Source organism: Coregonus clupeaformis, chromosome 10 (genome assembly GCF_020615455.1).
Source record: "Coregonus clupeaformis isolate EN_2021a chromosome 10, ASM2061545v1, whole genome shotgun sequence".
Classification (NCBI taxonomy): Eukaryota; Metazoa; Chordata; class Actinopteri; order Salmoniformes; family Salmonidae; genus Coregonus; species Coregonus clupeaformis.
Genome location: NC_059201.1, coordinates 941,951 through 955,079, shown reverse-complemented (window position 1 = coordinate 955,079; position 13,129 = coordinate 941,951). Strand labels below are relative to the sequence as shown.

The following is a 13,129-nucleotide window of genomic DNA, read 5'->3' as shown; positions in this document are numbered from 1 at the left end:
ATTATTTGATGGATGCGTCAATATCCCGTTGACCCAATAAACCTTAACCCAATATCACTTCCTTCTCATCGGTAGAGGCGACCACGAAATTGCCTGTCACCAACTATTAGGTCATACAAGGAAGAGTAGAAGGAGATTATCATCGGATATCTGGGGAAAATGCGTTTTATTGGAGATTGGAGAGGATGATTATGTGGTGACATTAAAGTTTCACTATTATTTCAATTTATGTTGGGGATCCCAGGAGTTATGTACCTGTTTGAAGTCACCAACTGCAGATATGGTACTTGGAGGTGTATGGAGGACACTCGCCCTTTTAGCACTTGGTAGAGTGGACTCTTACAGCACACACCACATTCAACCGCCACAATGCACTTTAACGATGCTATTGTCCATTTGTGGTATTCTATTTAACATCTAGTACAGGAACAGACCCTCCCACAGGAACAGAAGGAACACATAGAGGTCTACACTATATGTCCCTCTGTGCATAGTTACGATACAGTACCAACCCCCCCTCCCCCCAAATCAATTTAATAGGAACGTTTTTCTGGTGATTTAAATGACCCATTAAGGCCAAATAGGGCCACTGACTAGCGTAATGTTCTGGATGATTGCTCGCATAAAAAAAGTATATGTGGTTGAATGCGCTGATGGGAGGATTGTATTAGTAGGAACATGACAGAATATGATTCCTGTCATATTGTACATTAACAAGTCTCAAGGGTACACCTTGAAGTAGCAATTGCAGCAATTGCAGAACCGTCCAAATGTAACTAGTATTTATTAAGAATTAAAGTGACCATATGCAATCTCATTAGCTGTATTGCTACGATAATAGCCTCACCTTAATCTCTTAATTTATACATATTATGATTTAGAAGAAGCAAAACAATGCAGTCAAATTACCAAAAAAAATCCACGTTAACACACATATGTATTCTACGTTAACACACATACACAGTGTCCCGTGTAGCTCAGTTGGTAGAGCATGGCGCTTGCAATGCCAGGGTTGTGGGTTCGATTCCCACGGGGGGCCAGTATGAAAAATGTATGCACTCACTAACTGTAAATCGCTCTGGATAAGAGCGTCCGCTAAATGACTAAAATGTAAATTATCACACAGATCCCCCCTCGCACACACATTCACCCTTCCCCCTCACGGTCTGTCAGTATGGTATCAGTGATAACAGCACAGTGATGGGGTGATGGAGCCAGAGATGGGGTCCTTCTCTTCCTGCTGAGTATGTAACTTATATGAAATTTAGGCTGACAGGTAGCCTAGCGGTTAAGAGTGTTGAGCCAGTTACCAAAAGCTCGCTGGTTCGAATCCCTGAGAAGATGAGGTGAGAAATCTGCTGATGTGCTCTTGAGCAAGGCACGTAACCCTAATTGCTCTAGTAAGTCGCTCTGGATAAGAGTGTCTGCTAAATGACTAAAATGACAACTTATTCTACAAAGATGGCGCTGCAGTGGATAGCTGCTGTCTTACGGGGCTCCTGTCCAATTCTGCTGTTTTGTCAGTTTATTTACGCTGATTAAAATAAATAATTGGACACCACCATAATTTCCTATGACCGAAAACAGCTTCTGGACATCAGAACAGCGATCGCTAACCTCGATTTGAATGAAGATTTTTACTTCAACGAGTCGGCAGCTGTAGATATACTGCTCATTCCGGACCAGGCCCTAATCCCCGGGACTCGGAAGAGGAAGAGACGGTGCAAGAGAGGCAAACGAGCGGCTCCCTGACCAGACTACGTCGATGAGTAAATAAACTGCCTCTACCCTCCGTTCTATTGGCCAACGCACAATCACTGGAGAACAAACTGGACGAGCTCCTTTGAGACTATCCTATCAACGGGACCTAAAGAACTGTAATATGCGATGTTTCTCGGAGTCGTGGTTGAACAAGGACATGGAGAATATGCATCTAGCTGGTTTTTCTATGCATCGTCAAGACCGAATGGCATCTTCGGGTTCGTTGGGGGAGGTGTGTGTCTCTTTGTTAACAACAGCTGGCGCGCAATCTCTAAAGTTATGGAAGACTTGAGGTTTTGCTCGCCTGAGTTAGAATAACTATGATAAGCTGCTGACCATACTGTTTACCAAGAGAGTTTATCTATATTTTTCTGTAGCTATCTATTTACCACCACAAACTGATGATGGCACTAAGAACACACTTAACGAGCTGTATAGTGCCACACGTTGTTTTTTTAAACAGTAAAAAAAAAAAAAGAGCACCTTACTGCACAAAGGGGACCGTGAAGAGACAGCCATTTTATATACAGTATATATATATATATATAGTTTTGTAATTTGCACTGTACTATGTACCTAGATATTGTGTGATATTGACACTAATCCGGACACTTATTAGAAATCCCGCAACAACCTCCGACGAGCCATCAAAACGTCAATACGGGACTAAGATCGACTCCTACGCCGGCTCTAATGCTCATCGGATGTGGCAGGGCTTGCAAACTATCACAGATTACAAAGGGAAACCCAGTTGCGAGCCTACCAGACAAGCTACATTCCTTCTATGCTCACTCCGAGGTAAGCAACACTGAACCATGCATGACAGCTCCAGCAGTTCCGGACAACCGTGTGATCTTGCTCTCCGTAGCCGATGGAAAGTGTCTTCACTGACATTTTCCACCTCTCCCTGACCCAGTCTGTAATACTTACATGTTTCAAGCAGACCACCATAGTCCCTGTGTCCAGGAACGCCTGTTAATTATTTATCCTGTTGCCTAGTCACCTTACCCCTACCTATATGTACATATCTACCTCAATTACCCTGTACCCCTTCACATCGACTCAGTACCCCATGTATATAGCCAAGTTATCGTTACTCATTGTGTATTTATTCCTCCTGTTATTATTTTTCTATTATTTCTCTTTTTTTTTTCATCTCTGCGTAGTTGGGAAGGGCCCCTAAGTAAGCACTTCACTGTTAGTCTACACCTGTTGTTTACAAAGCATGTGATGAATAACATTTGATTTGAGTGTTAAGAGAAAATGAAATACCATTATCTTGTCTCCTCTACTCTCTCTCTCTCTCTGCACCCCTGGCCTGGGAGGAGCTAGGCTGTGATGCAGATCCACATTCATCATCCTGCCACTGTCATCTTAGAGGAGAGAAAAAGAGAGAGAGAGAAAGAGAGAGAGAGCATATGTGTGTCTCTGTGTTGGAAGAGATAAGACGTGTTGTGTTAGTCCACAATCATGAATACTTATGAGTGACATAACGTGATATGCCTGAGTCTACACACGTGTGTGTACCAAATGTGTGTGTGTGTGTGTGTGTGTATATGAATCAAAAGAGGTTCTGTGGACATGACTATCCCATGTCCCAAGGCACATCCTAGAGCAGAGTTTCCCAAACTCGGTCCTGGGCCCCCCCTGGGTGCACGTTTAGGTTTTTGCCCTAGCACTACACAGCTGATTCAAATAATCAATGCTTGATGATGAGTTGGGGGGGGGGGGCAGGGGCAGGAGCGAGTTTGGGAACCCCTGTCCAGACACTCCAAGTGCCTCTCCTCTCCCTCCTGAGGAGCTCAAACAAAATCACTCCAGCCTGGAGAGCAAACATCATATTCTCCCAGTGTCCTCCACCAACCACAGACCTGTCTAAGTCCAGACAGGAAGAGAAAACTCAAGCTGATCCAATCAGAATGAGAGAATCACTCGTGTCATGTGGATTCGGGTAGTGTTAAATTATTCAGACCCAGATAGAAGAGTGCCAGGTCTGGACCATATCTCTGACTGGCCCTATCCACTGCCAGACAGACGGAGCATACCATGAATTGGCAATGAGACCAGTATGAGCACGGCACAGCTTGGGTCATTCAGCGCACTTTATGACAATGATGTTTGTGTACACACACAGGTACTGTATGTGTGTTTGTGGCCAAGTATGCAAATGTGACTGCACGGGTACAGGCATTCAGGCAAGCAAACAGGCAAGTGCACACACACACACAGGCAAATATGCACCCACCCACACCAACCCACCTATGACAGCCAGTAAAGTTCCCTATAATAATAACTCACATATAACTTTACTAAAGCAGTTGTTTGACCTCGCTACTTCAGAACTCCCACCATCCCTTCTTCCCATCTTCTCATTCCTCCAATCCTCCCATCTTCTCATCCCTCCATCTTCTCATCCTCCCATCTTCTCATCCTCCCATCTTCACATCCTTCCGTCTTCTTATCCCTCCATCTTCTCATCCTTCCGTCTTCTCATCCCTCCATCTTCTCATCCTCCCATCTTCACATCCTTCTGTCTTCTCATCCCTCCATCTTCTCATCCTCCCATCTTCTCATCCTCCCATCTTCACATCATTCCGTCTTCTCATCCCTCCATCTTCTCATCCTCCCATCTTCTCATCCTCCCATCTTCACATCCTTCCATCTTCACATCCTCCCATCTTCACATCCTCCCATCTTCACATCCTTCCATCTTCTTAAATGTGGAAGAGAATATGAGATATAAGACCGTGACATGGCCTCTAGTGTTTAGTTTACCCTCCTCCTCCTCCTCCTCCTCCTCCTCCTCCTCCCTTATTTACAGGCCCAGGCAGCGCCTTCCATCTCCTGAAGAGGTGGTAAACCGAGAGAGTGAGGAAAAGAAGGAGAGGCCACATCACCAGTGCGGCTGACCGCATGGTTTTATGAAGATGTCCTATTTCATGGTAAATTTGACTCAGACCCCGACGCCGCATTTCAAAATCGGAGTCACCTTGTAAGTTTCTATGTCTTGATCTTCAACCTTTTTGTATGGATGGAATGGATGCAAAGAAAGCAGGAAAACAGTTTGCATACAACAAGAAAGAAAACTCCAAACAGATTTTGTCATTGGATAATATTGCCGCCTCACAACAATCTTACAAACACATTGCATAGAATCAATTTTTTTTTTTTATATATGTTTAAATCATTATTAAAACATGTGGTTGTGTATTTACATACATGTGAATATTAATAAAAATATGTTTCTTTTTTAAATCAATGTATCCACTTAATACTTACAAAACGTATTGTGTCCATATTGTTTGTAGTTGTATGTGAATACCATGGTGGTTGGATAGTTAAATATCATAACTATAAACTCTCCCCAGTTTCCTTACATTTGACCAAGACTCAAAAGAGACTGGGAATGGGATTCAAACAAACCACAATGCTCAGACATCTCACTACATTTTACTTTTAAAAGGTAATTTATGTTTAAGCCGACATCTGTGGCGTTTACAGCGAATGCGATCTCTGTGAAAGTCAGGGAAATTACCTTTAATAAAAGTCAAGTGTAGTGCAATGTCGGCGCATTTGGTTTGAATCCTGGCCCCAGCCCCATCTCACAACAAACCCAACTGTTGTTTCCAGACTGGCCACAAGTTGCTGTTGCTCTTGTCAGATTCTTTCAGGAGGGCATCCTGATTGAATGGAGGCTGTATGAGGTCATCTTGTTGTGACAGAAGTGGGACATACTGTATTTTAGAGAGCCCTGGAGTCTTGTGAGGGTACAATAAGTATAACTTCCTAATCAAATAATCATCAGATTGGGTATACCAACCTTATATGATAAGTCTGTAGTGCTCAATAGAATTAAAAGCCTAAAATATTTTTTTTGGCTCAGCCTAATAGTTTCCATGGTGATGCTACACCAGGGCAGTGAAGGGGACATTGCCCTGCATAACGTGCTGTCTTTCGGTCGGGACGTTAAACGGGTGTCCTAAAGATCACATGGCACTTATCGTAAGAATAGGGGTGTTAACCCCGGTGTCATGGCTAAATTCCCAATCTGGCCCTCATACCATCATGGCCACCTAATCATCCCCAGCTTCCAATTGCCTCATTCATCCCCCCTCCTCTCCCCTGTCATTGCTGTAAATGAGAATGTGTTCTCAGGCAACTTACCTGGCAAACTAAATAAATACAATTGTGATTCAGCTCTGATAGACAAAGGAGAAATACTGCACTTTGTTGTGTTATTACTTTATGTTACATTAGACCATGGTTTCAGAGCAGGGAATTGGTCACAACCTCAACATGTAGAACATACACATAACCATAGCACTTCAAATTAAAAAGTAGAAAGTCAACCCCGGAGCATTCTCAGATTCAGGATGTTTTTATAAAACAATATTGTTTTATTTTTCATTTTATTGGTATTGTTATACACATGGCATAATTTTGTGCTTTTTTTTTATCAAGAAAACATCAGAGGAAAAAAAATCAAACTGTACTTGAAGTCTGTATAGAGATTTCTATAGGGCTAAAAGCCAGAGACAGTTAGTTTTCCAGTGAGTTAACGATGGTCCACTGAAGATGATGAGAACGTTGGAGGTGATGTGCTTTACCAACAATAGCAAAGGCACCTGTGTATCGCTTTCTTAGAAAAACAGATCAGTCCGCGCAAATCTCTCGGTTCAAGTTGGGCCCGGCGGCGGCGCAACACTCATTCCCCATCTGAGAACGATAGAAAAATAGAAAACAAAAGGAGAGAACAAATCGTCACTTTATATCGTTTTTTGTTCCATTAAAAGTTTGGAAGAAGGGGCTTTTTTCCCCCCAAGCCTCATTCTAGGGATTCCTGATTTTTCTACTTCATTTGGGAGGACTGAGAGAGAGAGAGATGACAAAGGGAGGAGAAAGAGAGCAGGAGAGAGAACGACAGAGAGGATTAGAGAAAGAAATAACAACTGACGGAAAGAAAGAGGAAAAGTAATACAAAGAAAGAAGGAAGAAGAGAAAAGAGAGAGAGAGAGAGAGAAGGAGAGAAGAAAGAAAGAGAGAGAGAACGCCACAGAGAAAGAAAGAAAATGAAGAATGTCTGTCAAAGAAAGTAAATCTATCGATGGATGGGGAACAGGGTCTGTTGGGGTCCTGGTATCCTGGACTGGGATCCTAACGAGGGGAAGGCCTTTCTGGTGTTCAGCGGTCCGCTGGCCCCCCCTCTCTCAGCTCCATAGACACACGTTGCTGGTCGTCTGGCAGGTGGAGCCCTTCTCAGCCGGGGACAGGTAGAGCTTACCGCTTGGGCACACGCACAGCTCGTACACAGTCTGTTTGGGGTACGTGGTGCCCGGTGCCCCGTGCAGCGGGTCCGCCGCTGTTCCGTGAGGAATGTTCCCCAGACGAATTGTGTTGGAATCTAAAAAGATCTGGAGAGAGAAAGAGGGGAAAAAAGACAATACCATGTAAGATATAAAACAGAAGGAAGGGAAGACAGACAGACAGACAGACAGACAGACAGACAGACAGACAGACAGACAGACAGACAGACAGACAGACAGACAGACAGACAGACAGACAGACAGAAAGAAAGAAAGAAAGAAAGAAAGAAAGAAAGAAAGAAAGAAAGAAAGAAAGAAAGAAAGAAAGAAAGAAAGAAAGAAAGAAAGAAAGAAAGAAAGAAAGAAAGAAAGAAAGAAAGAAAGAAAGAAAGAAAGAAAGAAAGAAAGAAGCTCATTAGCTATAGCACGGCCATTCTGGTCACTGCCTGGTTCCTCACTCCTGCACTAACTAGCTCTCCATGTCGTGACACTCGTATCATACAGTCTCTCCACGATGAAATGGGCTGTCAGAGGGCAGAGGGACACTTGCTGTCCAGTTCAACCACAGATTACCATGGAAATGATTGCATCACAATACCAGGCAGCCATTGCGAGTGTACCCATGAGTTTACCAGTCAAATTGCCAGGGTTAGAGGTTCCAAGGCCTTTCTATGGATTCTATTTCTGAGTTCAACACCCTCACGCGACCATCGCCTCTCCATCTGTCGAGAGAAAACACCTGTGCAGAAGCACCAGCAGCAGTCAGTCAGTAGCATCTCCTCTCCCCGAGTAATGAGCACCATACACTCCATTAGTAGAGCCTTCATTAGGAGTGTGTATCGTTTGTGAAGTGTCATACACACCGCTAACGATGTAATGGAGGGGCGAGAGAGAGAAGGAGAGAGAGAAATATAAAGAGAGAGAGGGGGAGAGAGAGGGGTAGAGAGAGGGATAGAGAGATATTTATATTTCAAAAGCGGAGTGCTCCTGGTATTGAGATTGAAACCGGCAGCGATCAACTTAGAACTCATTAGATCCCCTCTTATTTATTGACGGATATTTATTCATTTATCTATTTATTTATTTATTTATATATGTATTTATCTAAGTATATAGTAACGAGAGCACTCCTTGACAGCCTTAAGTAGCTCGCTACCCGGTAATCTTTCCCGGCATTTACCCACCATCATTCATGTACCCATTTTCATGATGAAGGAGAAGAGAGAAATATACAAAATGGAGAGAGTGACATTGCAGAGAGAGAGAGAGAGAGAGAGAGAGAGAGAGAGAGAGAGAGAGAGAGAGAGAGAGAGAGAGAGAGAGAGAGAGAGAGCGAGAGAGAGAGAAATAAAGAGAGTGAGAGAGAGAGAGAGAGAGAGAGAGAGAGAGAGAGAGAGCGAGAGAGAGAGAAATAAAGAGAGTGAGAGAGAGAGAGAGAGAGAGAGAGAGAGAGAGAGAGAGAGAGAGAGAGAAATAAAGAGAGTGAGAGAGAGAGAGAGAGAAATAAAGAGAGTGAGAGAGAGAGAGAGCGAGAGAGAGAGATAAATAAAGAGAGTGAGAGAGAGAGAGAGAGAAAGTGTAGGAACCAGGAAAGAGAGCGCGGGTAGTCAGATATACGCCGGCGGTGGCGAACCAATTAGTGTAAGTAATGGCGTCTCGGCGAGCTGACAGGGCATATCTCCACCAGCGTAAACACAAACAAGAGCCCAGACACACTCCCTCCCTCCCTGACTCCCTCCTTCCTCCTCTCCCCAGCATGATGATGGATCAGAGACGACAGCCGCCGCCATGTTTCTCATCTTTCCTTTGATTACCTGGAGCCCCGCTAATAGTGCATAGTCCACAGGTCTGGCCTGCCCGCTAGCTAACTCCACAGGTCTGGCCTGGTCGGCCCTGGCCGCTAGCTAACTCCACAGGTCTGGCCTGGTCGGCCCTGGCCGCTAGCTAACTCCACAGGTCTGGCCTGGTCGGCCCTGGCCGCTAGCTAACTCCACAGGTCTGGCCTGGTCGGCCCTGGTCGCTAGCTAGCTCCACAGGTCTGATGCTACCATGTTAGGCGCAGCAATATAGGGGTCTGACAGGTAGCAGAATCCTACAAAATGGTTAGGGTACAGCTAAGCCGTAGAAATGCCAATGTTTACCTAATCTGCAGGGATTGGCTAACCTGATGCATCATGGAGCGGTGTTGTGAACCTACAGGACGGCGAGGGTGCAGTAACCTGTAGAGATGTATGAGCCAGCAAGACAAGATGCTAAATAGCTGCTAATGTACCTTAGTGGCGTGTTTCTAAAACCAGTCCTCCGGTCCTTTAACACTGGCACGTCAGATTCGACTAGTCACATTAACTATTAATCAAGCCCTTCATTAGTTGAATCAGGTGTGCTAGTGTTGAAATACATCCAATGTGTGAAATGCGGGTGGTTCCTGATGGTTGGATTGAAAAACACCAGACCAGACACCAATACAACATGGAATAGGGCCCTGTGTTTTGCGCAATCATGTGACATAACAAGATTTTATCCTGTATTTTAAGCCTTATCCAGAAATGAGAATTTGACCAAAAATGAAAGCAATGGTGCTGGACCATCTGACATAAAAAGAAAAGGTGACAGTTTGATGAAAAGGCTTTAAATAAAGGTTCCAATCCAGTCATGTCACATGACTGTGCATTGCACAGGGCCCTAGCTAGAGCAGTGGTGATCTAGTACAACATTGGTAAACAGTGCTAACAACAGCTGTGTACATATCAAGCTATAGTGCAGTGTTTCCCACCCCTCTCATTGGGCACCACCCGCTGTCGCACATATTTATTTTAACCCTGCACTAACACACCATTCAAAACTAGTCAACTATTGGCCAAGCCCTTGACTAGCATCATAAATTGTGCTAGTCCAGGGCTACAACACATACTGTATGGGAAATGGCTGGTGGTCCCAGAGAAGAAGGTAGGGAGACTATATACTTCCAACATCCAGAAGTCTCCTGTTCTATTCTATGAAGGCTTGAGTAATAGAAGCTTTACTTCAGGTCTGATTATGGCTATTTACGTCTCACAAAACTTCTTCATATAATAATAATAATACTAATAATAATAATAAAATAGGTTTATGGATTTCATAAAGGCCAATAAAAATATATAGCGTTTGAGTATTAGATAATATACTCCAGGGAGATTTGATTTTAGCATATTGCTCCATGATAGGGGAAATGACTCTCTCTGCCCTCTCCACCTATGGGAGGAGAGATCACTGGCACCGGGGGGTTTCTAAACCAATCAGATTCCCCAGGACCTCCTCTCCATATCGACACCGACCCACAATGGAACAACAAACCTCAAATAACACCTAACAGTGCACTGTCATCATATCATAACCCCAAAAAGGAGAGAAAAAAACGGAGAAAGAACGAGGGGAAAGGAGGAGGGGGGAGTGGAAAAAAGAGAGCAGAAATAATTTGGGCCAGCTTATTAAAGGATTAGAGTTGACACACATCCCAAATGAAAGTGTCTGTAAGTATTAGTCCCTGTCACAGCAGCAGCAGTAGCTAGCGCAGCGCTAGCAGCCCCTCCACGTTATGTTTATGGGGCAGATGCTAGCTTCCTTAGCCTACCCCCCCACTCCTTCCTATCCTGAACGAGTGGGGACGGGCAATTATAGGCGGTCAAAACATTTTTCATGGATGATTTCTCCCGACGCAGCTGGAGAAGAGAGAGAGGGAAGAGGAGGGAGGAGAAGAGAGAGGAGGAGGAAGGTATCCTGAACCGAAACCCTTTTAGTGCCTCAGCATGTCGGCAGGGGGGTGGGAGGAAAGGGGAGTTGAAGGACGAAAGTGGTGCCCTTGCGGAGGTGATGCCTGGGAGTGCACAAGTATGCAGGCACACACAACCACACACACACACACACTCACGGAGGAGGTACAAATGACTAGGACCATCTGAGTGCATTACACAGTCCATTACCCTCCAAGAATGAGCCTACATGAGAATGTCACATGACAATGGAGGAAATGGGAAGAGGTGGATGGAGAGAAGCTAGTGTTTCCATTGTCTCAGACAATGTCCCATTAATCACACTGATACTAATGTGGACCAGCACCACTGGAAAGACCTGTCTCTCTGACTAGTGTGAGGCAAATGGCACCCTATTCCGCATATGGCTCTAGTCAAAAGTAGTGCACTATATAGGGAATAGGGTGCCATTAGGGACATAACCATACTGTGGGCGCAAATAGTAACCTTTTTTCCTCTCCAGATGATTCTGGCCCCTAGCTGTAGCTGAATTATATGATATAACTCCAGGCTATAACTAGGGCCTAGAGTTTTTCCTCTCCAGATGATTCTGGTCCCTAGTAGCATAACACACACCACAATGTCACACACACACACACAACACACACCAACACACGCAACAGCCTCAGTCAACAAACACACAAAGACGCCCTTTTGAGATAGAATCGGTGTGAAATTAAAACAGAGCAACTTCATGAATTATGAATGGTATTAAAAAAGACAGTGGATATAATTGATGATTCATTCCAATGCCCCAAAGCCAATCGAGCAGTAGGCTAATGAAGAGAGGGGGGATTTAATCGAACCAGAAAGAAACCTCCTCCTCTAAATTGTGTTAAGGTTATATTACACTGAAAAGATGCATGCTGCAATCACAGCCCCTGGGGGCCTGTTGGAGAGAGCTATGACGAACCCTCTTGTGAGTTTAATGTTCCCTTCCCTCTCCACGACACCAAGGATGTCCTCATCTCAAGAGTCTCAAGAGCCATCTCTGTTTATCCTCAAACCTAATTTAGCCCTGAAAGTGAAGTGAAATAGGGTGAAGTCTAAGTTTTATGGAAGGGAAAGTGGAAAGGTTGGTGTGTGTGTGTGTCTGTGTGTGTGTGTGTGTGTGTGTGTGTGTGTGTCTGTGTGTGTGTGTCTGTGTGTGTGTGTGAGAGAGAGAGAGAGAGAGAGAGAGAGAGAGAGAGAGAGAGAGAGAGAGAGAGAGAGAGAGAGAGAGAGAGAGAGAGAGACAGAGAGACACAGAGAGAGAGAGAGATATCACAGAAGTTACATAAAATCAATTTAGAGTGGAAGATTATGTGAATCATAACTTCAGATAAGTGTGGGCTAAACTACATTTTTCATGAAAAAAATCAATAAATTCCCCCTTGACATTCATCTCAAATTAGGATTCATTCAGCCTACATACAACTGAGGCAAAACGAATGTACACTGAGTGTACAAAACATTAGGAACACCTGCTCTTTCCATGACAGACTGACCAGGTGAATCCAGGTGAAAGCTATGATCCCTTATTGATGTCACTTGTTCAAATCCACTTCAATCAGTGTAGATGAAGGGAAGGAGACAGGTTAAAGAAGGATTTTTAAGCCTTGAGACAATTGAGACATGGATGATGTATGTGTGCCATTCAGAGGGTGAATGGGCAAGAAATATATTTAAGTGCCTTTGAATGGGGTATGGTAGTAGGTGCCAGGCGCACAGGTTTGAGTGTGTCAAGAACTGCAACGCTGCTGGGTTTTTCACGCTTTACAGTTTGCATTGGAGTCAACATGGGCCAGCATCCCTGTGGAACGCTTTCGAACACTTTGTAGTCCATGCTACGGCGAATTGAGACTGTTCTGAGGGCACAAGGGGATTCAACTCAATATTAGGAAAGTGTTCATAATGTTTTGTACACTCAGTGTATATAGTATTTGCGGCAGCTACAGATAACCACAGAAACACAGTACAGGATCTAATGCTATAGGATAGCTGGTCATGTCTGTCCACATTGATGCCAAAGGGAATCATGACTGTATTGTTCCTCAACTACTGTGGATACTAGAGATTGTTCTAGAAATGGCTGCTAATGGCTACAGAGGCTACTACCAGACATGCATTTGACATCATCCCCCAGCAAGGGGTTGGGACGGGGGTGTCACAAACACATGGCTCTGATACCATTGGTGGAAAAGGCAAAGGAGAAGCAGCGTGCCAGAAAAGTCCAGGAAGCCAAGTGAACACACGGTCACTAGTGCTGAGCGATTAACCAACATTGTTATTAAACAA

At 44.2% G+C, this 13,129-nt stretch overlaps 1 protein-coding gene across 2 annotated transcripts in view; it reads right to left on the bottom strand.

Moving 5' to 3' along the window:
- Positions 1-5,899: 5,899 nt before the first annotated feature.
- LOC121574693 (zeta-sarcoglycan) overlaps positions 5,900-13,129 on the bottom strand; it is a 270,473-nt gene continuing 263,243 nt past the window's right edge. The window contains exons 8-9 of one of the 2 annotated variants that reach the window (XM_045222803.1): positions 7,043-7,172; positions 5,900-6,477 (exon numbers count right to left, since the gene is read on the bottom strand). In XM_045222803.1, the coding sequence (XP_045078738.1) occupies positions 6,467-6,477; positions 7,043-7,172 (141 nt within the window). In that variant the 3' untranslated portion in view covers positions 5,900-6,466. Of the gene's footprint in view, positions 7,173-13,129 lie in introns of both variants that reach the window. The other variant, XM_045222802.1, reaches the window with a different exon arrangement.